Source organism: Bos mutus, chromosome 15 (genome assembly GCF_027580195.1).
Source record: "Bos mutus isolate GX-2022 chromosome 15, NWIPB_WYAK_1.1, whole genome shotgun sequence".
In the NCBI taxonomy this organism is placed as follows: Eukaryota; Metazoa; Chordata; class Mammalia; order Artiodactyla; family Bovidae; genus Bos; species Bos mutus.
In genome coordinates, this window is record NC_091631.1 from 51125196 (window position 1) to 51149266 (window position 24071).

The following is a 24071-nucleotide window of genomic DNA, read 5'->3' on the forward strand; positions in this document are numbered from 1 at the left end:
GGAGCTGGCCCGCTTGGTCAGGCTTCTGGAGGTCTCTGGGCTGCAGACACCCCTTCCCGAGGCATGGCCCAGGTGAGTGATGGTGATGGTAGCACTCAAAGGTCACGAAAAGGGTCAGTCGGGCAGTAGTGGTGACTTCTGTCCACTCTTCCAGATTTTAGTCTGGCCACTGGGCTCCATGTCCCAGGGATCACACCTAGACCACTCCTCATATTTCACTTCTGGGAACCACCCAAATTGTAGGTACCCTGGTTTTCCTCCTCCTCTGAGCCATCTTAGGTAGTGAGCAGGCTACTACCCATCGAACTCCAGGCCAGTTATTGGGAAAGGCTGATTAGGCTGGGCGTGTCCTTGCTATCATCTTCAGGTGCTAAGATAAGCAAAATAGAGGGCAGGGCTGCAGCTGGGTGAGGCAGGGTAGGGTGTGGATGCCCTGCGGTTGCCCAGGCAGGACAGGTGTGGGACTGCTGAGAAGGGACCCACTGTGGGGATCACGTTTTAGAATAGATGTATTTCATTCTGTCCTGGTCTGATCATTCCTGAACTGGTATATCAGGGCTGCCCCAATTTAATGGGCTTGCCCGACAGTCCTCCTGGGGCTCAATGTGAAGAAGGTTAACAGTTTTATCAGTGATGATGGGGCCCCAGAACTACCAGCCTGAGCTGTTGGCAGGATCTTGGGGTCTGGGTATGTGGGGGTGGGGTGGGTGTGTCATCGATGGAAGGTAGGTGAGTATCTTATCTCCCACATCAGTATTTTTCTTTGGAAGGGAAAAGTAGGGAGATCTAGATAACAAAAAGACTGAGTAATTAACAGTGAAGATGAGAGATGAGAGAGAGACAGGAGAGACAAAACAGAAAGGAGAGCAGAAAGGTATATAGAAGATTACCAGCTGGAAGAAGAGAAAGAAGAGTAGGATTAAGATAGAACATCCCCGATGATCCATAAGCTAAGACTCCTGCTTCCAGTGCTCAGAAGGCACCTGTACTCCCAGTGCTCCCTGTGGTCTCAGGGCGCCAGGGTTCAATCCCTGGTCAGGGAACTAGATCCCACATGCTTCAACTAAGAGTCTGCATGCTGCAACTGAAGATCCCACGTGCCACAAGTAAAGATCTCACATGCCACAACAAAGATCAAAGATCCTGTGTGCCACAACTAAGACCCAATGCAGCGAAATAAATAAATATAAGTAAAAAATGCTAAAAAAAAAAAAAAAAAAGACAGAGGGAAGACAAGAAAGTGAGGGAGACGAACAAGGACACAAATGGAGGTTGATGTGGCAGAAAACTCAAAGACATGGAGGAGACAAGGGTCAAGAGACACGGAGGGCAGGGGTCAGGCATGTGGAAGGAGGGATGGAGAGAGAGAGAGAGAGAGAGAGTCCTGCTTGGATGAAGCCCTGGTCCTCCACCTTCCTTTCTTCCCTACCCATCTGCCTGCTTCTCAATCACAAAATCAAAAGAGCCAGAGCCCCTGTGAATGGCTGTTTCTACTCCTGACACCCAGCTGCACTGCAGGAAGAGTGAGAGGCAGCTGTCACCTTTGCTTCTGCTGGGCTGGGGCCCTCCAGCAGGGGCTGACCTGGGGAAGGAGACGTCCGATTTGATGTTTCAGCTCTGGGTGCTTCCCCAGACTTGCTTTTTCTTTGTGATGGAACAGATTTATACGTCCATGTGATGAAATTGTTGAGAACAGAGACTGAGTTGTAGGAAGCTTAGCCCAGATAGTGCGTAGGGCAGAAGCAGTTGGTGACAGTCATGCCCTATGGCATTGTTACTTGCGCACCATCAGCCAGCCTGTGGGCTGTGAAGGAGGGAAGTCCCTGAGCAGTGAGGGCTGCTTTTGTGAAATCAACTCATAACGAGAAGAGAAACACCATCTCGGTGGCCCAAGGTACAGAGGTGACTCCTGGGGTATGGAGGGTCCTAGCCAGCCCAGGTTGGGGGACGGGGCCTGGGAGTGAGCAGGCACTAGCAAGTTCTACTTACAGAGGGGAATCCTCTGTGGAGGCTACTGGTGCTTGTGGGGCCTTCCCAGAGCACAGGTGAAAGTCCCTCCCACCCCCACCCCCACTTTCCCACTTCCTTTGATTTGATCGTGTTCATCTGATAGTTACTGTTTCTGCTTCCCTGGGACTTCGATGCCAGTAAGAAGATAACCTGAGGGGTGGGGTCTCACCACACAAGTCCCTGAAATCATTTGCTAATTATAAAAATATATCATTCATTGGCATCATTGGCTACTGCAAGAAATGCCTCTTATTGAGCACGCACTTACCAGGCTCTGCTGAATGCTTTATGTGACTCTATCACATAAAGACTCTATGCTGCCATTAATGGTGAGAAGTGAGCATCATTGCTTCCATCATATAGATGGGAAAATGGGTCTAAATCTGAGGTTTACAGCCACCTCCCAGAGACCAAAGTCTAGTCTCTTGACCTCTTCTTCCTTGGAGGAGCTGGGGATGAGGGTGATGCAGGCTCAGAGCTCTGGCCCTCTCCAGCCCCTCTGTCATCCGCACTGAGCTAGGGGTGGGGTGCGGTGGGCAGGCGAGTCTGTCATTGAGCTGGTGATGCAGGCAGTCCCATCTCTGGACAAGCGAGTATGTGAATGAGTGACTCAGCAGAAGTGGTGGCTCTGGGAGGCTCTGCTGGCCCTAGGGTCTCTGCATTGGAGCCCCCCAAACCTGTAACCAGGACTATTCTGATGGGAGGTCACAGAACTGGAAGAGCATCGCGGAGGCACTTTCTCTGTTGCTCCCTCTTGGATCAATAAAGGGAAAATAAAGGTAGGCCAGTGTGGATGTCTGCCTGGGAGGCTATGTGTCTGTCCTCAGGGCCAAAAAGAGATTTGCAGGCCAGAATGGAGTCACATTCCAGCCCACTTGGAGCTGGCAGGGAACTAGAGGAAGAGAAGGGAGAAGGCGATCACTAGGGGTAAAGGAAAGAGGAATCCCTCTAAGTTCCAGCTCTGTTCAGGGGACTCAAGCCAACCAATGGCAGCTGTTTTCTCCCCACCTGCGACCCAAAGGCTCACAGGAGCCCATGCTTGGAAGGGAAAGGAGGTCAAGGATAATCCCTTAGGGAAGCAGGTCAGCCACCTCTGGCTTTCCACCACGAAAGCTTCCCAGGGCTGCCTGCACCCCCGTCCACCCTCCTCTGCCAGCTGGGGACAGCAGATTGGTTATAACATTTGCCGCAGCAAAACAGAGCTGTAACAAAAGTCTGACTCATGTTTTCCAAAGCCAGAAGATCTTATTTTAGGATTTCCCAGCTCTTTCATCAGCACTGAGAGTTCATCACAAGAGGGCTGTTGCGGGTGGAGGGTGGTGAGAGGGGATGTTAACATTCAGAGATGGAAAAGCCTGGAACTCCCGTTGGTGGAGGAAGCCCTCAGCCTTTCTCCACGTCCCTGATGACCAGGAAGGGTGTGAGTTGGGTTGTCTGGGCTCTGGGTGGAGGCTCCAGGCAGGCTTCCCGGGGGTGAGGCGTGAGAGGGGAGGTAAACTGGGAGAGCCCTGGAGCATGGGAATTGGGTTGGTGGCTAGGGGCCCTGGCTGCCTCCCAGTCAAGGTGGGTCTGCAGGTTTGTCTGCCAGGGCAGGGCTGCCTCCACTTCTCCTGACAGGCTCCCAAGCTCAGGGTGAAGAGATAAAATGCTAATGGAACTCTTCTCGACCCTCAAGTTTGCTTTGGCTATCATACTCCAGGAACCTTGCCGGGAAAAATCCCATGGACAGAAGAGCCTGGCAGGCTATAGTCCATGGGGTTGTAAGAGTCGGACACAGACATGACTGAGCGACTAAACAGCAATAACAACAAATTGTAAAACGACTCTGTGCCCGCAGGTTCTTAGCTTGTCTTGGTTCAGTGAGAATTCTCCTTCCATTGTCCCTGTCACAGAAGGAGTAGGGGGCCGCAAACCCCAGCAGCGCCTCGATGCTCTGGGTGGAACCACAGTTTTATTCCAGCTTACCCTGCAGAAGCTGAGAACCTGTACCCCAGATCTGGGCATTCCTAACGATCCTCCAAGGCTTCTAGGCCCAGAGCGAGGCAGAGTGTGGGGGAGCCCTGAATGCTGCCGCAGGGGGAGCAGCAAAGGAATGGAGATTCACCCAGAGGGCCGGGGGGCCAGGGGGCTCCAGTGCACCCCAAACTTGCGTCAGTTTGCTCTTCTTGGTAGTGGAGCGCGCATGATGCATTTTTGTATTTTCAACAAAGGTGGCAAACATTCTTTCACACATTTTCTCATTTACATCTTAAGGCAATCCAGGAGATAGCTCCTACAGGGCTGCTCATTGTTTCAAAACAGGGAGGTGACCCCTTAGTAAGTGGATGGGGTGGGACCCGAATGGGTCTGAGGGTACCACTCTGGGGATGTTTCACTTCCTCAAACATATTTTTTTTTTTTTAAAGAAGGCTTTTAAAATTAAAAAAAAAAAAATTTATTGATTTTGGGCTGCACCGGGTCTTTATTGCTGCGTGTGGGCTTTCTCTAGCTGTGTCGAGCAGGAGCTGCGCTCTAGTTGAGGTGCATGGGCTTCTCATTGGGGTGGCTTCTCATGTTGAGGGACACAGGCTCTAGAGCATGAAGCCTCAGTAGTTATGCCGCACAGGCTTAGTTGCCCTGTGGTATGTGGGATCTTTCCTGACCAGGGATTGAACATGTGTCCCCTGAATAGGCAGGTGAATTTTTAACCACTGGACCACCAGGGAAGCCCCCTCCAGCACCTTTGATAGAAAACATCACTCCCCTCCCCAGACCGAGGCCCACCGCGCTCCTGTCCTGGGCTTCACAGGCGACAGGGCTTCATGTTCATGTCCCCCTCACTCCTCACATGGTCTCCGTGTGATGGGGGGCACTGACGTTGAAAGCGTCCAGGGGCCCTCTTGGTTTCTCACACCTTTACCGAATGGCCAGGGTCTCCCAGAGGTTTCAGTGCCCCAGCTGGTGCCCAGAAACACCGGCTTGGGATGGACCCAGTGTTGGGGAGCCCCGAGGGCCCCACTTCTCCAGATAAGAGCCCCACCCTGTGAGAGAGGTGGGTAGAGGCCCCGGGCCAGGAGTGAGGCCTCACCCCAGCTATGCTGGGGCTCTGGTGACATTTCTGCTCAACTTGTGACTTGCCCTAACTTGTGATTTGTCCTAACTTGACCTCTCTCCTGGTTCCCTTTGCTGCTGCTGCTAAGTCGCTTCAGTCGTGTCCGACTCTGTGTGACCCCATAGACGGCAGCCCACTAGGCTCCTCTGTCCCTGGGATTCTCCAGGCAAGAACACTGGAGTGGGTCGCTATTTCCTTCTCCAATGCATGAGAGTGAAAAGTGAAAGTGAAGTCACTCAGTCGTGCCTAACTTTTAGCGACCCCATGGACTGCAGCCTACCAGGTTTCTCCGTCCATGGGATTTTCCAGGCAAGAGTACTGGAGTGGGATGCCATTGCCTTCTCCCTTTAGTTTCCAGCAAAACCTCAGAAGCACAGTGCTCTGTTTTAGGGCCAGGAAAAGTGTGTGTGTGGGGATGCTCGGAACCTGCTGCCGCCTCCTCTGCAGAAGGACCCCTTCCCCCATTTCTTCCCCAGGTCCCTGAAGTTGAGGTCATGGTCAAATTCTGGAGAATTTAGAGGCAAGACACTCAGTATTCCAGGATTCGAGTAATGGGTAGCCCCAATTAAGGGCTCTACTGACTCTTGGCTCCCCAACTTCTTTTAATGCAGAGGTACCCACCCCAGAGTTTCCTCATGTTCTGTATTTTCTTTAGTTCTTACAAGTGGGTTTCTGGTTTGGTCCCTAACCAAGCCCTTGTTCCAGAATTCTGCACTCAGGTTGCCCTGACCCCTGGCACTTGCCTCTCACCCTCCTGTTGGGCCTCCATCCCCACGTCCATCATTTCTCCTGGTACCCAGGCCATGGCTGCCTGTCAGACCCCTGTCCACAGCTGTCCCAGCGGCCCAGGCCTGCCCCTCCCTCTCCTTGGGTCCATTTCCAGCTCCAGTCCTCCTCTGCTAGCCTGGCCCTGGCATGAATCCTGAACTTGAGACTGGGCTTGGAGGAGAGAAAACTCAAAGGAAGGAGGGGTAGACCAAGGAATCAGGGACAGTGGACCACCTGGGGGCTGCAGGAAACTCCTGAGGGGGACTTAGCTGCCAAAGCGAGTAAGCCCAGGAGGGGTACCTCCCTGTTTCAGGGACACTGCTCTCCTAGCCTCTGGCATAATAGCCCCCTGTAATGGGGTGGCCTGTTAATGGTGTGGGTGCCTGAGATATTTTTGTAAAACGATTACAAAATTGTTCTAATTAGGGAGGATCAACTCCCAGCTATGCCACAAGGTCATTTAATCCCTTGCCTGTTGTTACTTTGCTCTTGTGGCCAGGTGTCAAATTATAGGCTTAGATCAACTGAGGATGGAAATGTAATGATTTATTTTTAAGCCGTTCACATTTAATCCCACAAAAATTGCACCACGCAGCAGACATTATGGGGGACTACTTGGGAAAAGGAAAAGAAGCATGGCGTTGGGTCTGCTTCTACTTGACTCGTGTTCCGCAGGTGGACCCCTTCCAGTGGGTCATTGGTTTCCATGCTTATGGTTTCCACGCTGATGTTTTCCTACTCTCGTAGGCCTTGCCTTTAAGATGTGGATCCCACAGCTCTCTGTGCTGGGGGGCACGTACAAGTCAGGTGTGAGCCTTTGTCCTGTGCTTGGTTGCAGTGAATGCTCATTACCTTTTCCTATTATTATTAATCATCTTAACGATAGCACCCCCTCAGACTTCTGGGAGAGAAGGAGGTGGGGAGAGGTTGGTATCAAGCAGATTTAGTATTGTGTGTGTGTGTGTGTGTGTGTGCGTGTGTGATTACATGTGGCATATCCTCCCAAAGCACTTACTAGTAATACAGCTCTTCTACCCTCCTGGTCTTGGGCTGTAAATCTTATTTCCATATACTCAGACTGTTTGTCAAAACAATAATTATTGAACAGATAGGTCAAAGAGGACTTCCTAGAAGAGGCAATTTTTAAGTACATTTTGTAGGTAGACAGGAAATGGTGTGGAAAGGAGGCTGTGAATGAACTGTATGAGCGGGAGTCTCTAACTTAGATCCTTCAGGACTAAGAGAAACTGGGAGGAATGACGGCAGATGGTCCCTAACTTACAATGGTTCAACTTAAGATGTTTCAACTTTATGATGGTGCAGAAACAATGCTTATTCAGTAGAAGCTTTGAATTTTGACTTTTTCCTGGCTAGTGATGAGCTGTACCACAATACTCTCTTATGATGTTGGACAGTTGTGGCAACCACAGCTCCCAGTCAGCCACGAGATCTGAAAGTAAACAACTAGTACACTTATAACCACTCTGTACCCAAATAACCATGTATTCTTCCCTTTCAGTATAGTATTTAGTAGGTTACATGGTATATTCAACACTTCATTATATGCTAGGCTTTGTGTTAGATGATTCTGCCTAGCTATAGGCTAGGCTTTGTGTTAGGTAATTCTGCCCAGCTATAGGCTAATTTAAGTGTTGTGAGCATGTTTTAGATAGATTAGGCTAAGCTATGACGTTTGGTAGTGAGAAATGCAATATTTCCTGCCATACTAGTAAATAAGGATGCTATGCTGCTGCTGCTGGTGCTGCATTGCTTCAGTAGTGTGTGACTCCATGTGACCCCATAGATGGCAGCCCACCAGGCTCCCCACCCCTGGGATTCTCCAGGCAAGAAGACTGGAGTGGGTTGCCATTTCCTTCTCCAGTGCATGAAAGTGAAAAGTGAAAGTGAAGTTGCTCAGTCGTGTCCGACTCTTAGCGACCCCATGGACTGCAGCCTACCAGGCTCCTCCGTCCATGGGATTTTCCAGGCAAGAGTACTGGAGTGGGTTGCCAATGCTATAGTCACCAGCAATTGCAGCCACCGTGGATGGTGAGCTGGTGAGCCCTGAGGGAACTCAGGAAGGAAAGAATACCTGCCATCTAGCAGCCATCAGACTGCAGCCACTCCCTAAGATGAGCCCTGAGGAACTTAGGATGTGAAAACACAGGATATTGGCCCCACACAGCTGAGGTATGTATCAAAGGAATGATTTTAGTGAGCCCAGACTCTTGCATCTTCCTCTGCGTAGAAAAGCACTAAAGTCCTTAACTTGAGATATCTGTTTTCTTTAATTAACAAAAATCTTTTGATGTTCCCAACTACCTGACCTTTGTCACAAAACTCCTGTATGTTCTAGCTCTTCCCCTCACCTCCTCAGAGCAGTTTCTCAGAACTATCTGAAATGCTGTCTCCTGGGCTGCATTCCTTGTTTGGCCCCAAATAAAACTTAACTTGCAACTCTCATGTTGTCCAAAGAAATGTTTAACAGTAGGCTAGGTATATTAAATGCATTCTTACGTACATGCATTTTTGACTTATTATATTTTCAACTTAGGAAGAGCTTATCAGGACATAACCTCACTGTCGAGGAAGATCTGTACCTCTGTTTAACAGAGGGCAGGAGACACCAGCAGAAGGCATGTCCCGTTGAAAGTCTTCACATTCCACCATGAACACAATACCGCACAGGCTGCACAAGGCACAGTAGCCGCCGCCCATGGCTCCAGGCGCCAGACTGGAGGGGCGGTGAGACTGTGTGGTCCAGAGTGGGGAAACCTGTAGCAATAACGTAGCTGGTGAGTTTCTTTGGAAGCCAGGAAGTAGGGCGTGACTTTGCCATGCTGACTCTGCGGGATGGCCCACAGCTCAGCCTGGCTCTGGCACACATTCCAGCTGTCTTGGAGGGCCTTGGAAGGCACAGGCAAGAATGTAAGATCAGAGACACAGGAAGCAGGATGGCTTTCCTTTTTTCTGAGATCTCTTGGACAGGTATGGAGACCACCATGACTCAAGGGAACTGGGTCCAGGGTGGGGTTTTGGGGACCACAGGTGAGAGGAGTCCTTATAGCCCCTTATAGACCAAGGAATTACAGAAATTGTAGGACGTGAGCCTCCACTTGAGTAAGACCGTTGTGAACATATTGCTCTTGAGGGTGGAGGTGGGGTGTGTCAAGCATCTGTGCAGGTCGTCCAAGGATTGGGCTCCACCTGGGCTTCCCTGGTGGCTCAGATGTCTCAGATGGTAAAGAATCCACCTGCAATGCAGGAGACCTGGGTTCAATCCCTGGGTTGGGAAGATCCCCTGGAGAATGGCTATCCACTCCAGCATTCTGGCTGGGAGAATTTCATGGACTGTATAGTCCCTGGGTTTGCAGTCAGACATGGGACTTTTACTTTCCTACTTCACTTGCTGCCTCTATTCAGCCACCAGGGGGCAAACAGGCTCCAGGAATGATTTCTCCTTGTTCAGCTTGCCTGGTGGAGAGTGATAAGGTATCATCAGGAGGGGGTGGCCAGAGCGTGAGAGCAAAGACTGCAGCTGGGTCCCAGCACTGAACTTGACCTTTTAAAATCACTCTGTTATTGTCCCCAGCACTAGCATTACTCAATTCATTTATTCAAGAAACATTTGCCCAGCACCTGGGAGGGGCCAGTTCTGAGCTGGTGGGCTCTGGAGACCCGAATCAGATAAACTTGCTTGGACCCTGGCAGAGAGGTGGACCCTCAAAACTGAAGCCTCCCTGGGATGGATTTGTGCTGTGACAGAGGGACCCACTGAAGGCAGTGGGGACGACTAGGAGGGCGGGGTGAACTTGCCTGAGACTTGGGAGAAAGCTTCCTACTGTTGGTAGTGTTTGCTGGGGGACTAGGCAACAGTGCAACGGGCTGAAATGTTAGGGAAAATGTAGTCCTGGCTGGAGAATGCCAAATCATGGAGGCCTGTCTGAGTTGGCTAGACAGGTGGACATCAAGGGAGGAGGCCAGCTGGTGGAGGCTACCAGGCTGGGGAATGATGGGTGTTTGCCTCTCTCTGATGAGCAAAGAGTCCTATTTGGGAGCCAGAGCAGACCCACGTTTCCTGGGGGCCTGAAGTTTCAATGGTTTTGCAGCCTTTCTTAAAGCAAGAATACAGAAATAAATCCAAAATTAGATAGAGTGGTTTGGTGAGGTCCTTGCAGGTAAGGGACCTGACATTTAACTTATTCAGTTCAGTTCAGTTCAGTCGCTCAGTTGTGTCCGACTCTTTGCGACCCCATGAATCACAGCACGCCAGGCCTCCCTGTCCATCACCAACTCCCAGAGTTTACTCAAACTCACGTCCATTGAGTTGGTGATGCCATCCAGCCATCTCATCCTCTGTCATCCCCTTCTACTCCTGCCCCCAATCCCTCCCAGCATCAGAGTCTTTTCCAATGAGTCAACTCTTCACATGAGGTGGCCAAAGTACTGGAGTTTCAGCTTTAGCATCAGTCCTTCCAAAGAAATGCCAGGGCTGGTCTCCTTTAGAATGGACTGGTTGGATCTCCTTGCAGTCCAAGGGACTCTCAGAAGTCTTCTCCAACACCACAGTTCAAAAGCATCAATTCTTCGGCGCTCAGCCTTTTTCACAGTCCAACTCTCACATCCATACATGACCACAGGAAAAACCATAGCCTTGACTAGACGGACCTTTGTTGGCAAAGTAATGTCTCTGCTTTTGAACATGCTATCTAGGTTGGTCATAACTTTCCTTCCAAGGAGTAAGCGTCTTTTAATTTCATGGCTGCAGTCACCATCTGCAGTGATTTTGGAGCCCAGAAAATAAAGTCTGCCACTGTTTAGCTTTGTGTACAAACCTGGCAGCAAACTGCTTTTGCTCTCTTTCCTTTCTCTCTTCCTCTGGGGAGCCCTGGACCCCTGAGCAGCTAGTCAAGACTGGATTCAGGAAACCCGAGTCTGTGGTCTCCTCTGGAGGCCGAGCTGCTCTGTCAGGGTAAGAGGAGGTCAGTGGGGGTGACTTTTTATACTGAGTCTATGCAAATAGTGCCCTGAAATTGTTCCAAGGGGTGGCCTTGAATCTGACCATAACTCCTGTTAATGTTTTAAGTAATGCACAGGTGGGGCTTCCCTGGTGGCTCAGCGGTAAAGAATCTGCCTGCCAATGCAGGAGACCGGGTTCAAGCCCTGGGTGGGGAAGATCCCCTGGGGAAGGAAATGGCAACCTGCTTCAGTATTCTTGCCTGGAGAATCCCATGGACAGAAGAGCCTGGTGGGCTACAGTCCATGGGGTTGCAAAAGAGCTGGACACGACTGAGTGACTTAACAATAACAACAACAATGCACAGGTATGGAGGCTTTTCGCGTTGGCCAGACGCTTTCATCTTTGTGTCGTTCTCACCCCATCCTGGTGAGGCAGGTAAACAGCTCCCTCCACCAAGGCTCACGACTGGGCCTAAGGACACCTGGCTGAACCCCCGCAGGTTGGGACCTCACACCCTACTTGCCCTCGGTGCTTCCCTTTCACTACTGGTTCAACAATATTTAAACCCAAGCTTGCCCTCTTGGCCCCCTGTACAGAGAACTGATTCACCATAGTAGTGAAACCACAAGTGACTCGGCTGGCTTTGGTAGTCCCCCACCCCTTCCTGCATCGGCTCTGGTGGTAAGGGCAGGCACAGGTAGGGTGGAGCTGACAGCTTTTTTCCTTCACCCTATCTGTACTGTGGTGAGAGAGGGTTCTCACCTTCACCCCCTTCCTGGGCTGTTGGGAGAGCTCACACCTGGGTAAAACCTTGATCTCAAGGCTCCACCCAGGCCGTGGATCTCTGAGAGTCAACACTGATTTGCCGAGGGGTCCGAAGCCCGTGTTTAAGTCCCAGCCGGGGCAGGTAGGGGAGAGAGATGCCTGCTTATTCCAGTAGCTTTAATCAAGCTGTGCTGAGCATCCGCTGTGTTAGACATGGTGCTAGCCCCAGTAGGATAGAGCCAAGTCAGCCATGCCCTTGTCCACATGGCTCCCTTCAGCATCTACCTGTGCCAGGTACTGAGCTGGGTGGGGAGACATGGAGATGGATGAACAGCTGTGAACCTGGGCATGGGAAGCTCACAGTCCAATTCAGGGTCTCAGCAGAGAATGGTAAAAGGCAGAACATAGTCTGTTCAAAACTGGGAAGGATACTTTCTCTGCTTTTGTACTCCAAGCTGGAGTGGGAGGCAGTGCCTTGACCTCAACTGATTTTTTTTCTTGGCCCTGGATGTGGCATTGATAAGCCGGCTTCTACCTCCTTTAAGCATCTCCTTCAAAGTGCATAGCAGAACCCAAGCTCCTGCTTTCCAAAATGCAAGAGTCAGAAATGGGAGAATGGAATGGGTCAAAGGCATGTTCCTGCTCCCAGGGAAGTGCTTTTGCAGGGATTTAGAGGAAGTGGGAATGAACTGGAGAAGTCAGTGAAACGATTTCCTCCGAATGGTGCAGGAAGGATTGGGAAGCTCTTGTCTGGGGTTCAGTTCAGTACCCATCAGAGGAAAAGAGAGGTGGGAGTCATCCAAGTGGTCAGATGTTTCTAGATGCTTCCAGGCCAGATCCAGAAAAACCCCAAAGCCTCTGAACTTATAACCACACAAACCAGCTCTGGTTTATCCTATTTTCTGCAACCTGCATGAATCCACTTGTGGTTGTGACCAGGAAACAGAGGGAGAGAGGGTTTGGGGGCTCTGAGGCAGAAGGACCCCTGGGTGCTCAGAATGAGTTCCTGCCATTGTGTGCATGTTAGCTGTCTCCTCTCCTCCCTGCAAAGGTCTGGCAGAGATCAACACAAAGACTCAAAATGTAACAACCAGCTTGACCTTGAAATTTCCCAGCAGCTGCAGGAGCCCGGAGACAGCAGGGGTGGCTGATGGTTGGTGTGGGCGGCTGGGTGCTGGGTCACCTGGGCCGTGTGTGACTTCTGGCTCATCTGAGCAGAGACCTGGCTTTGTTTGGGCAGGGGCCTTGGCACAAGCTCCCCTTGCTGACCTGGCAGCACCCCTTCCTGACAGGCTTTGGAGCTTGGGAACCTCTGGGATACTCCTTGGGAGAAGGAAGATGCTCTGTGATTCCCCAAAGCCTCATGTGAGCCTTGCATAGATGGTGTGAGGTGCATACCACTCATGAGTTCTTCATTTCACAGAAGACAAGCTTGAAGTTGAGAGTGGTCACCCAAGATGGCACAGCTGGTGTGTGCTAGGGCTTGGGGCTGCTCCCTGGAGGGTCTCTCTGAAGGCAAACCCTGTGCTCTTTCCAGGACTCTCAGTTTTACAGAGCCTTTCCCATTCCTGCTCCTCCTAAGGAGTCTGGGCCCCAGGGAACCCTCCAGGCCCCAGAGATGCCTCTACAGCATAAGCTGGTTTGAACTCAGTGGCACAGGTCCCCCCACTAAAAACTCCCCAAACCTCCTCCCTCAGCACCTAGTGGAGGATGTACAGTTTACATAGAGGAAGTGTTGACAGCAATTAACACTTAGTGAGTAAAGTAGGAGTATAAAGTAGCCAAACTTTTGGATCCTGCCTCCTCAGTTCAGTTCAGTTCAGTCGCTCAGTCATGTCCGACTCTTTGCGACCCCATGGACTGCAGCACAACAGGCCTCCCTGTCCATCACCAACTCCCAGAGTTTACTCAAACTCATGTCCATTGAGTCAGTAATGCCAATCATCTCATCCTCTGTCGTCCCCTTCTCCTCCCACCTTCAATCTTTCCCAGCATCAGGGTCTTTTCAAATGAGTCAGGTCTTTGCATCAGGTGGCCAAAGTGTTAGAGTTTCAGCTTCAGCATCAGTCCTTCCAATGAACACTCAGGACTGATCTCCTTTAGGATGGACTGGTTGGATCTCCTTGCCTTGGCAAGGGGCCTTGGCACAAGGGACTCTCAAGAGTCTTCTCTGACACCACAGTTCAAAAGCATCAATTCTTCGGCGCTCAGCTTTCTTTACAGTCCAACTCTCACATCCATACATGACTACTGGAAAAACCATAGCCTTGACTAGACAGACCTTTGTTAGCAAAGTAATGTCTCTGCTTTTTAATATGCTGTCTAGGTTGGTCATAACTCCTGCCTCCTAGACATAAACAATTGTCAGTGTTTACGAGGGTCTTTACAAATTGTATTTGTACTTATACTCTGGTATATGGTGGTGGTTTAGTCACTAAGTTGTGTCTGACTCTTGTGACCCCATGGACTGCAGCCTGCCAGGCTCCTCTGCCCATGGGATTTCTCAGGCAAAAATACTGGAGTGGGCTGCAGTTTTCTTCTCTAAGGGGATCTTCTGGACCCAGGGATCGAATCCGGGTCTCCTGCATTGCAGGTAGATGGTTTAACAACTGAGCCATCAGGGAAGCCCACTCTAGTATATATGAGCATTATAAAATATAATTAAAAATAAGAAAAAAGGAGAAACACATGTGAGAATTACAGCTTCCAGACATAGAGAATGGACTTGTAGACATGAAGTTGGGGGAAAGGGAGGGTGAGACAAATTGGGGGAGTTGCATTATATATACACTACCCTCTGTGAAATAGATAGCTAGTGGGAAGCTGCTGTAGAGCACAGGGAGCTCAGCTCGGTGCTCTGTGATGCCCTAGGTGGGTGGGAGGGAAGTTGGTGGGAGGGTGGTTCAAGAGGGAGGGGATATATGTATACTTATAACTTACTCACTTTGTTGTACAGCAGAAACTAACTCAACATTGTAAAGCAATTATACTCTAATAAAAAATAAATACAAGATTCACCATTTGGACCCCAGCACCCTTGGCCACCTCTTGGCAGAGCTATTCCCCTCTGCCGGCTCATGGTGCCATTGCCCCCTGTTGCTGCCAGAGTCATGGCCGTGGCTGCTCTACTGAAACTGGTGAAGGGCCCTCCTGCCTGCAGCTGTCTGATGTCCAGGGCCTGTGCTCGGCATGGAAGGGCCATTTCCTGTTGCTGCTACAGCTCGTGCTTGCACTGTTGCATGGGAAGTTTAGTGAAAGAACACTTTTTGGAGTTAATAAACGTATTGTTGGTTACCAAAGGGATGCATTATGTCTCTTTCTCTCTGTTGTCAGACACCTGTTGGATCATTTTTCTCTGATCACCGTGTTAGGAGTGGGGGCTGACCTTCAGCTGTCCATTTACTCCCAAGGCTCAGTTATTAGAAATGAGGCTGACTTCTACTTTTCTCATTGACTGTATCTTTAAAAAAAAGTATTAATTAGTTAAGCTGTGGCCTGGTCTTTTGAGGCATGCAGGATCTTGAGTTGTGGTATGGGACCTCTTAGTTATGGTATGTGGGATCTGGTTCATTAAGCAGGGTTTGAACCTGGGCCCCTGCATTAGGAGCACGGACTCTTTGCCACTGGACCACCAGGGAAGTCCCTCATTGACTTTATCTTGCTCAGAAAGTACTAAAACCAAGTGTTCTTGGGACTGGCATCTACCAAGAAATCTAAAGTGTTTATTTATCTTAAACTCTTACTCAAAACAATACATTTCCAAACCCAAATATCTTTGTGTCTAACCTTAAGTATATTCAATATGACTCTCACCTTCTTCCTCTTCAATGTGAGATAATCAGAACTATTTTCTTTGGGAAACTCCCTATACTGACTCTCCTACGATAGACGCTGACAGATCCAGTCCCCTGATTTTCAGATCCAAATAGTGGCAGCCTGGCTTCAAGAGAATCCTCTGGGGGAACTGACTGAAAATGACAGATTCCTGGGCTCTGTCTCTGCAGAGGTGGACTGGACAGATCTGGAGTAGCTCCACTCTGAAAGATCCTTGGTGGATCCTTAAGCATTTGGGAACACCTGCTCTGTACCTTCCTCGACTTGTCTAAATCGTGGGGGAAACTTGACTCCATCTCCAGCTGAGATCCAAGATACACAGGGGTGCATTGAGGCTCAGGGCTGCGTAGGCAGAGAACCACTTGACTTTAAACTGCTCTTCTGCATGGGCGGGAACCAGCACTTAGAATTTCTCGAGGTAACCTCCTGATTCTTCATATGCTCTACTCTCGGTACAGAAGGTGATGTTTATCTTCCTGTGTGCCTCAACAGACACCACACAGCCATCTAATCTAAAAGTAATATCTGGTCATGTCACATCACTTAAAGAGAAAGGGGCCCAGCACTCAGCCCCATTTGGCATTGATGGAGATGGTGATCTCTCAGGAGACCGTTTCTGCCCACCTTCATTCCTGTGTTAGGGTTCAAAAGTAGACTTTTGAGCAACTTCAGTAGGTGGCGATCTGTGTGGATCACATGGCTTGGTGTCAGCTGATTTCTGTTCTGGGGGTCAGAGGCAGTAGTTGTTAAACAGATGCAAAGCTGCTGCTGCTGCTGCTAAGTCGCTTCAGTTGTGTCTGACTCTGTGCGACCCCAGAGACAGCAGCCCACCAGGCTTCCCCGTCCCTGGGATTCTCCAGGCAAGAACACTGGAGTGGGTTGCCATTTCCTTCTCCAATTCATGAAAGTGAAAGTGAAAAGTGAAAGTGAAGTCACTCAGTCATGTCCGACTCTTAGCGACCCCGAGGACTGCAGCCCACCATGCTCCTCCATCCATGGGATTTTCCAGGCGAGAGTACTGGAGTGGGTTGCCATTTCCTTCTCCAATGCATGAAAGTGAAAAGTGAAAGTGAAGTCGCTCAGTCGTTCCCGACTCCCAGCGACCCCATGGACTGCAGCCCACCAGGCTCCTCCATCCATGGATTTTCCAGGCAAGAGTACTGGAGTGGGGTGCCATTGCCTTCTCTGAGATGCAAAGCTACCAACACTCTAATGCTGTCCTAGAAATATCCATCTTCAGAGAATGAAAGTAACATGGAGTGTATACTGTGTCAGAAACTGTACTACTCCCCTCTTTGCACACACATCTCACTTTTTCTTCACAGTAACCAAAATCACTGCAGATGGTGACTACAGCCATGAAATTAAAAGACGCTTACTCCTTGGAAGGAAAGTTATGACCAACCTAGACAGCATATTGAAAAACAGAGACATTACTTTGCCAACAAAGGTCCGTCTAGTCAAGGCTATGGTTTTTCCTGTGGTCATGTATGGATGTGAGAGTTGGACTGTTAAGAAGGCTGAGCGCCGAAGAACTGATGCTTTTGAACTGTGGTGTTGGAGAAGACTCTTGAGAGTCCCTTAGACTGCAAGGAGATCCAACCAGTCCATTCTGAAGGAGATCAGCCCTGGCATTTCTTTGGAAGGACTGATGCTAAAGCTGAAACTCCAGTACTTTGGCCACCTCATGTGAAGAGTTGACTCGTTGGAAAAGACTCTGATGCTGGGAGGGATTGGGGGCAGGAGGAGAAGGGGACGACAGAGGATGAGATGGCTGGATGGGATCACTGACTCAGTGGACATGAGTCTGAGTGAACTCTGGGAGTTGGTGATGGACAGGGAGGCCTGGCATGCTGTGATTCACGGGGTCGCAAAAAGTCAGACACGACTGAGTGACTGAACTGAACTGAACTGAACCATGCAAAGGTAAAATTTTTATCTCCATGTTGACAAAGATGAGGATGGAAACTTGATCTTGCCCAAAGTAAAAAAATTTCACCCCTTAGATGGCTCAACTCCAAGTCTCATTCCATGATCTCATACCACTAAAGCCAGCAGTCTTTTGGCCAAGAAGAGTTAGGAAGATCTGCCTGAAATTCTCTGTCTGGTCATTCATGAAATTGGATTGAATGATGGGGGGAAATGAGGTTAAAATTTGTGAGGGGAGGGCAGTAAGCAAACCAGTCTAGTTTATTTTTAATTGAGAATTTACTTTTAGAGAAGTTTAGGTTTACAGCAAAATTGAAGGGAAGGTACAGAAATTCCCTATATTCCCCCTGACTCCATAATGTATAGCCTCCCTCATTATCAACATCACCCACCAGAAGGGGACACTTCCTGTAACTGATGAACTTATGTTGACACATCAATATTACCCAAGGTCTACAATCTACATTAGGGCTCACTTTGGGTGTTGTACATTTTGATAGATATATAGATATCTATATCTATAGATATTAGATAGATATATAAATGACATGGATTCAATATTATAGGGTCATACAGCATATTTTCACTGCCCCAAAAATGCTCTGGTTTTTCCAGTAGTCATGTATGGATGTGAGAGTTGGACTATAAAGAAAGCTGAGTGCTGAAGAATTGATGCTTTTGAACTGTGGGGTTGGAGAAGACCCTTGAGAGTCCCTTGGATGGCAAGGAGATCCAACCAGTCCATCCTAAAGGAAATTAGTCCTGAATATTCATTGGAAGGACTGATGCTGAAGCTGAAACTCCAATACTTTGGCCAACTGACGCGGAGAACTGACTCTTTGGAAAAGACCCTGATGCTGAGAAAGATTGAAGGCAGGAGAAGGGGATGGTAGAGAATGAGATGGTTGGATGGCATCACCGACTCAATGGACATGAGTTTGAGTAAGCTCCAGGAGTTGGTGATGGACAGGGAAGCTTGGTGTGCTGCAGTCCATGGGGCTGCAAAGAGTTGGACATGACTGAGCAACTGAACTGAACTGAACTGCCTCACTCTCACACAATTTGGGACATAAAGTTGATTTTAGAACCCCTCCCCCAAAAAACGCTTTAGCTATAAACCCCCTTCCCTTCAACTTCCCACCCTAAAGCAAGCAACAATCTACTTTCTGTTTCTATAGATTTTCCTACTTAAGACTTCCAAATGAATGGAATCATATAATATGTGACTGTCTTCTTTCACTTAGCATAAGGTTTTCAAGGTTCATCCAAGCTGTAGCATGTATTAGTCCTTCATTTTTTTTTTTTTTTTGACCAAATAACATTTTCTTGTATGGACATACCACATTTTGTTTATCCATTTGTCTGTTGATTGATATTGGGGTTTTCCTACTTTTCAGTTAGGATGAATGATGCTCCTAAAAACATCATATCTGAGTTTTTGTGTGGGTGTAGCTTTCATTTCTTTGTGGTGTATATCCAGGAGTGGAATTGCTGGAACATGTGATGACGCGATGTTTGAGAAATGGCCAGATATTTTCCAAATCGGCTGCACCGTTTCACATTCCCAACAGCTCTCTATGAGGGTTCTGATTCTCTACATTCTCATCTACACTAACTATCTGACTTTTGGAGTCTAGCCATCCTAGTGGATGTGACACGGTATCTCACTGTGGTTCTTGTTTGCATTTCCCTAATGACTAATAGTGTTGAAAGTATCTTTTCATGTGCTCATTGGCCATGAATATATCTTCCTTATGCATGTATGCATGCTCATTCGCTCAGTTGTGTCCGACTATTTATGACCCCATGGACTGTAGCCTGCAAGGCTCCTCTGTCCATGGAATTTTTCAGGCTAGAATACTGGAGTGGGTTGCCATTTTCCTCCTCTAGGGGATCTTCCCGACCTAGGGATTGAAACTCTGTCTTGTGCATCTCCTGCACTGGCAAGCAGGTTCTTTACCACTAATACCACCTGCTAAGCACATAGAAACATCTATTCAGATCCTTTGCTCCTTTTAAAATTGTTTTTTTATTATTAAGTCATAAGAGTTATTATCAGATACATAATTTGCAAATATTTTCTCCCAGTCTGTGTGGGGCATCTTTCACTTTATTCATGCTGTCTTTTGAAGCACCAAAGTTTTGAATTTTAATGAAGTTCAATTTATCTATTTTTCTCTCACTGCTTATGCTTTGGGTGTCTTATCTAAGAATTATTTGCCAAATTCAAGGTAATAAAATTTTTCCTCTATTTTGTTCTAAGAGTTTTATAGTTTTAGTTCTTACATTTAGGTCTTTGACCCATTTGAGTTAATTTTTGTATACGGTGTGAGCTAAGCTTCACTCTTTCTCATGTGGCCATCCAGTTGTCTCAGCGTCATTGTTGAAAAGACCATTCTTTCTCCATTAAATAGCTTTGGCATTTTTGTAAAAAAAAAAAAAAAATCAATTGATTATATGTGCACAGGTTTATTCCTGGATTCTCAATTCTATTCCACAGATTTATGTGTTTATCCCTGTGTAGGACCACACTGTCTTGATTACCACTGGTTTGTAGTAAGTTTTAAAATTGGGAGGTTTGAATCCCTCTACTTTTCTCTTATTTTTCAGGTCTGCTTTAACCATTCCAAGTCCCTTGCAATTCTGTGCAGATTTTAGAGTCAGCTTGTCGATTTCTTTAAGGAAGTCTTTGGGATTCTGATTGGATGCGCTGAATCCGTAGGTCACTTTGAGGAGTACTGCCATCTTAATGTTAAGCGTTCTGATTCATGAACAAGGGATGTTTTCCCTTTTATTTAGATTTTTATCTTTTTCCCAACAATGACTTGTAATATTCAGAGTCTAAGTTTTACACTTATTTCATTAAATTTATTTCTAAGCATTTTATTTTTTGATGATATTGTGAATTAATATTTTCTTAATTTCATTTTTGAATTTTTCATTGCAAGTGTATGTGACGACAGCAGTCTTGTATATTGATCTTCTATCCTGCAATCTTGTTGAATTTGCTTATTAGTTTTAATGGGTTTTAGTGGATTTCTTAGTTTTTTTATGTATAAGATATAATCTGTGGCTAGAAACAGCTTCATTTCTTCCCTTCCAATGTGAATGCCACTTACTTCTTTTTACTACCTTAATTGCCCTGGCTAGAACCTCCAGTACAATGTTGAATAGGAGTGGCAAGAATGGGCATCTTTGTTTTATTCTTAATCTCAGGAGGAAATCATCCAGTGTTTTTACCATTACACCTGGTATTAGCTGCGGGTTTCTCATAAAGGCCTTTTATCAAGTTTGGGGAAGTTTCTTCCTAGTTTGTTGAGTGTTTTTATCATGAAAGGGTGTTAGATTTTGTCAGATGCTTTTTCTGCATCTATTGAGATGTATATTGTCACCCTGATCATTTAATTTAAATGCAGAGTACATTATGCCAAATGCCGGCTGGATGAAGCGCAAGCTGGAATCAAGATTGCCCAGAGAAATATCAATAACCTCAGCTATACAGATGACACCACTCTAATGGCAGAAAATGAAGAGGAACTAAAGAGTGTCTTGGTGAAGGTGAAAGAGGAGAGTGAAAAAGCTTTCTTAAAAACTCAACATTCAAAAGACTAAGATCATGGCATCTAGTCCCATCACTTCATGGCAAATAGATGGGGAAAAACGGAAACAGTGAGAGACTTTGTTTTCTTGGTATCCAAAATCACTGCAGATGGTGACTGCAGCCATGAAATTAAAAGACAGTTGCTCCTTGGAAGAAAAGCTATGACCAACCTAGACAACATATTAAAAAGCAGAGATATCATGTTGCCTACAAAGGTCTGTCTAGTCAAAGCTTTGGTTTTTCCACTAGTCATGTGCAGATGTGAGAGTTGGACCATAAAGAAGGCTGAGCGTGGAAGAATTGATGCTCTCAAACTGTGGTGCTGGGGAAGACTCTTGAAAGTCCCTTGGACAGTAAGGGGATCAAACCAGTCAATCCTAAAGGAAATCAGTCCTGAATATTCATTGGAAGGACTGATGCTGAAGTTGAACTTCCAGTACTTTGGGCACCTGATGTGAAGAGCCTACTCACTGGGAAAGACCCTGATGCTGGGAAAGATTGAGGGCAGGAGGAGAAGGGGATGACAGAGGATGAAATGGTTGGATGGCAACACTGACTCAATAGATGTGATTTTGAGCAAACTCCAGGAAGTAGTGAAGGACAGGGAAGCCTGGCGTGCTGCAGTCCATGGGGTTGGCAACTGAACAGCAACAATCTCTATTGCTCTAGTGAGTCAAGTCCTTTAATTATTTTTGCCAGTTCAAATATGTTGAACCCTTCTAAAGAATTTTGTATTTCATTCACTGTATTTCTCAACTCCAGAATTTCAATTTGTTTTTTTTTAAAAAAACAATTTTCATTGGTTTATTGATATCCGTCATTTGCTGAGACATTGTTATCATATCTTTCTTTACTTCTTTAACATGCTTTTCTTTAGTTCTCTGAATATTCCTTCTTTTAAAAAACTTTTTCTTTATTTATTTTTGGCTGCGTCAGGTCTTAGTTTCGGCACACGCAGGATCATTTATTGTGGTGCCTGGGCCTTTCCTGTTGCAGAGTATGGGCTCCAGAGCAAATGGGCTCTGTAGTTGTGGCAGGTGGGCTTAGATGCCCTACAGCATGGGGGATCTTAGTTCCCTGACCAGGGATTGAACCCATATCCCCTGCGTTGGAAGGTGGATTCTTAATTACCTGGTTTTAGTGAAGTGATGGTTTTAGTGAAGTCTATTTTTCTGCATCAGTGTTTGGCCTTTGATGCTGTTCCTTGGGGAGATGTAGCTTTGAGTGTGCCCACAGTTCCCTGAATGATGGTATTTGTAGAACTTTCTTGCTTATCTTGACTATACCCAGCTGTTAAATTCCACTAACTGCTGGTTAATAGCTCTAATGTTTTCAATAGTGCTCTGCAGCGCAAACTGCTCTATAAATGAATCCAATCAAACTGTGACTCTTTTGAAGGAATAGTTTTTGAAGTATGTATTTGAGATTTGTTCTGACCTCAGTGGGTTCCTCTTAGCTGTTTTATTTCCTGATTATCTCCTACAAACTATCCAGCCTGTATTCTGGGTTATATCTTCATTAAATCCATTAAATCTCTCTATTTTCTTTCCTCTATAACCTCCACTGTCTTGAGAGCAAACATTAGGTTTGAACTTTTCCATGCTCTTTTGCAAAGAAAGTCAGTTCTTTTGAGAAGACCTGATGAGCTATCTGTTTTATGGTCTGCTTTCCCCTCAGAAAAATCTTTGGAGCTGTGCAGCTGGGGATGGAAACAATGGCAAATCTCTCTCTGAGGAACTGAATAATCAGTAGGTGAGGGCAAGCAGTCTGAGATTCTGTGGGCTGGCCTCTCCTCATGTGAAGCCATTGTCTCATGAGTTAAATCAAGGGCAGTCGAGGCTCCAATAGTCTCAGCATGCCATACCCAAGCTAGAGCCTCCATCTCACGAGACGGGAGTGGGTGGAAGGGGGAGACCCACCACTTCTCAACTGGACTTGCCTGCGACTTAGCCTTAGCAATAGTAGCTGGGGACGGGATGAAAAATGCCAAATGTCCTCAAATGAGAAATGTCCTCCTAAGAAGAAAGTCCTCTAATTGGTTGTCATGGGGAGAGGAAGTCCTGTGTTCATGAAAGCAACAGCCTGGAGTGGAGTTTCTGTCTTGCTGAGCTGAATGAAAGGAGGGAGGCCAAGGCCTTGGTTCAGATACCACAACTTCTTGCTTTTCTTACCAAATTTTCATAGATTTCCTCGAATGGATGTTTCTTCACACACTAAACAGTAATTGAAGCCTTAGAACTGCTTACAGAGTTCTTGTAAAAAATTATTCTTATATTCATATTTGGCTGTGCTGGGTCTTCACTGCTGTGCACGGGCTTTCTCTAGTTGCAGCGCACACGCTTCTCATTGTGGTGGGTTTCCTTTTTGCAGATCACAAGCTTTAGAGCTTGGGTTTCAGTAGCCCTGGTCACGGGCTTAGTTGTCCCTTGGCATGTGGGATCTTCCCGGACCAGGGGTCAAACCTGTGTCCCCTACATTGGCAGGCAGATTCTTAACCATTGGACAATCAGGGAAGACCTTAGAGAGTTTTAAATGATTGTTTATTCAAAATATTTTTCACTAGTTGCAATGGGTGTGGGTCAGTAGATCTTGTGCTAGAATTTTACCTCTCTGGCTCCTTTATTCTTGAGGAAACCTAAAGAGGTTGCCCTGTAGCTCCTGGACTAAGGCAATAAAATCATGCTTTGATCCAACCTAGTTTCTTAATTAACTGATTGTGACCCCAATAGTATTTCCACCAAAGCTACCTGTTCAGATGTCTGGATGTTTAGATTACTTATTCTATGTGTTGCTAGGCAGAGATAATAATTACCTAAGTTTTCTTGCTACCCAACTGGTCAACCTGGATTCTGTTTTTGCTCTCTAATTTATTCTGCACATGGCAGTCAGAGTGAGTGATTTTTAGAAAGAGCTCATTTTGTCATAATATAATACCACTTAGCTGCTTGAGTGATTTTCCATTGTTCTTACAATAAAGTACAAAAGTCCTTAACATGATCTCCAAGACCCCATTTTTCTCTTTCACTTCTTCTCGTGTCTCAGTCACTCTGAGCCCCACTTCCTGTTCCACCCCACCCCTCTGCCTTTCACCAACATGTTCTCTAGTCTCACAC

At 47.1% G+C, this 24071-nt stretch overlaps 1 protein-coding gene across 1 annotated transcript in view; it reads left to right on the plus strand.

The window, feature by feature from the left end:
* Positions 1-3337: 3337 nt before the first annotated feature.
* The window catches only part of SMIM35 (small integral membrane protein 35), a 49536-nt gene continuing 28802 nt past the window's right edge, over positions 3338-24071 (plus strand). Inside the window, exon 1 of the mRNA XM_070384149.1 lies at positions 3338-3428. Coding sequence (XP_070240250.1) covers positions 3356-3428 — 73 coding nt within the window. The 5' untranslated portion in view covers positions 3338-3355. The remainder of the gene's footprint in view (positions 3429-24071) is intronic.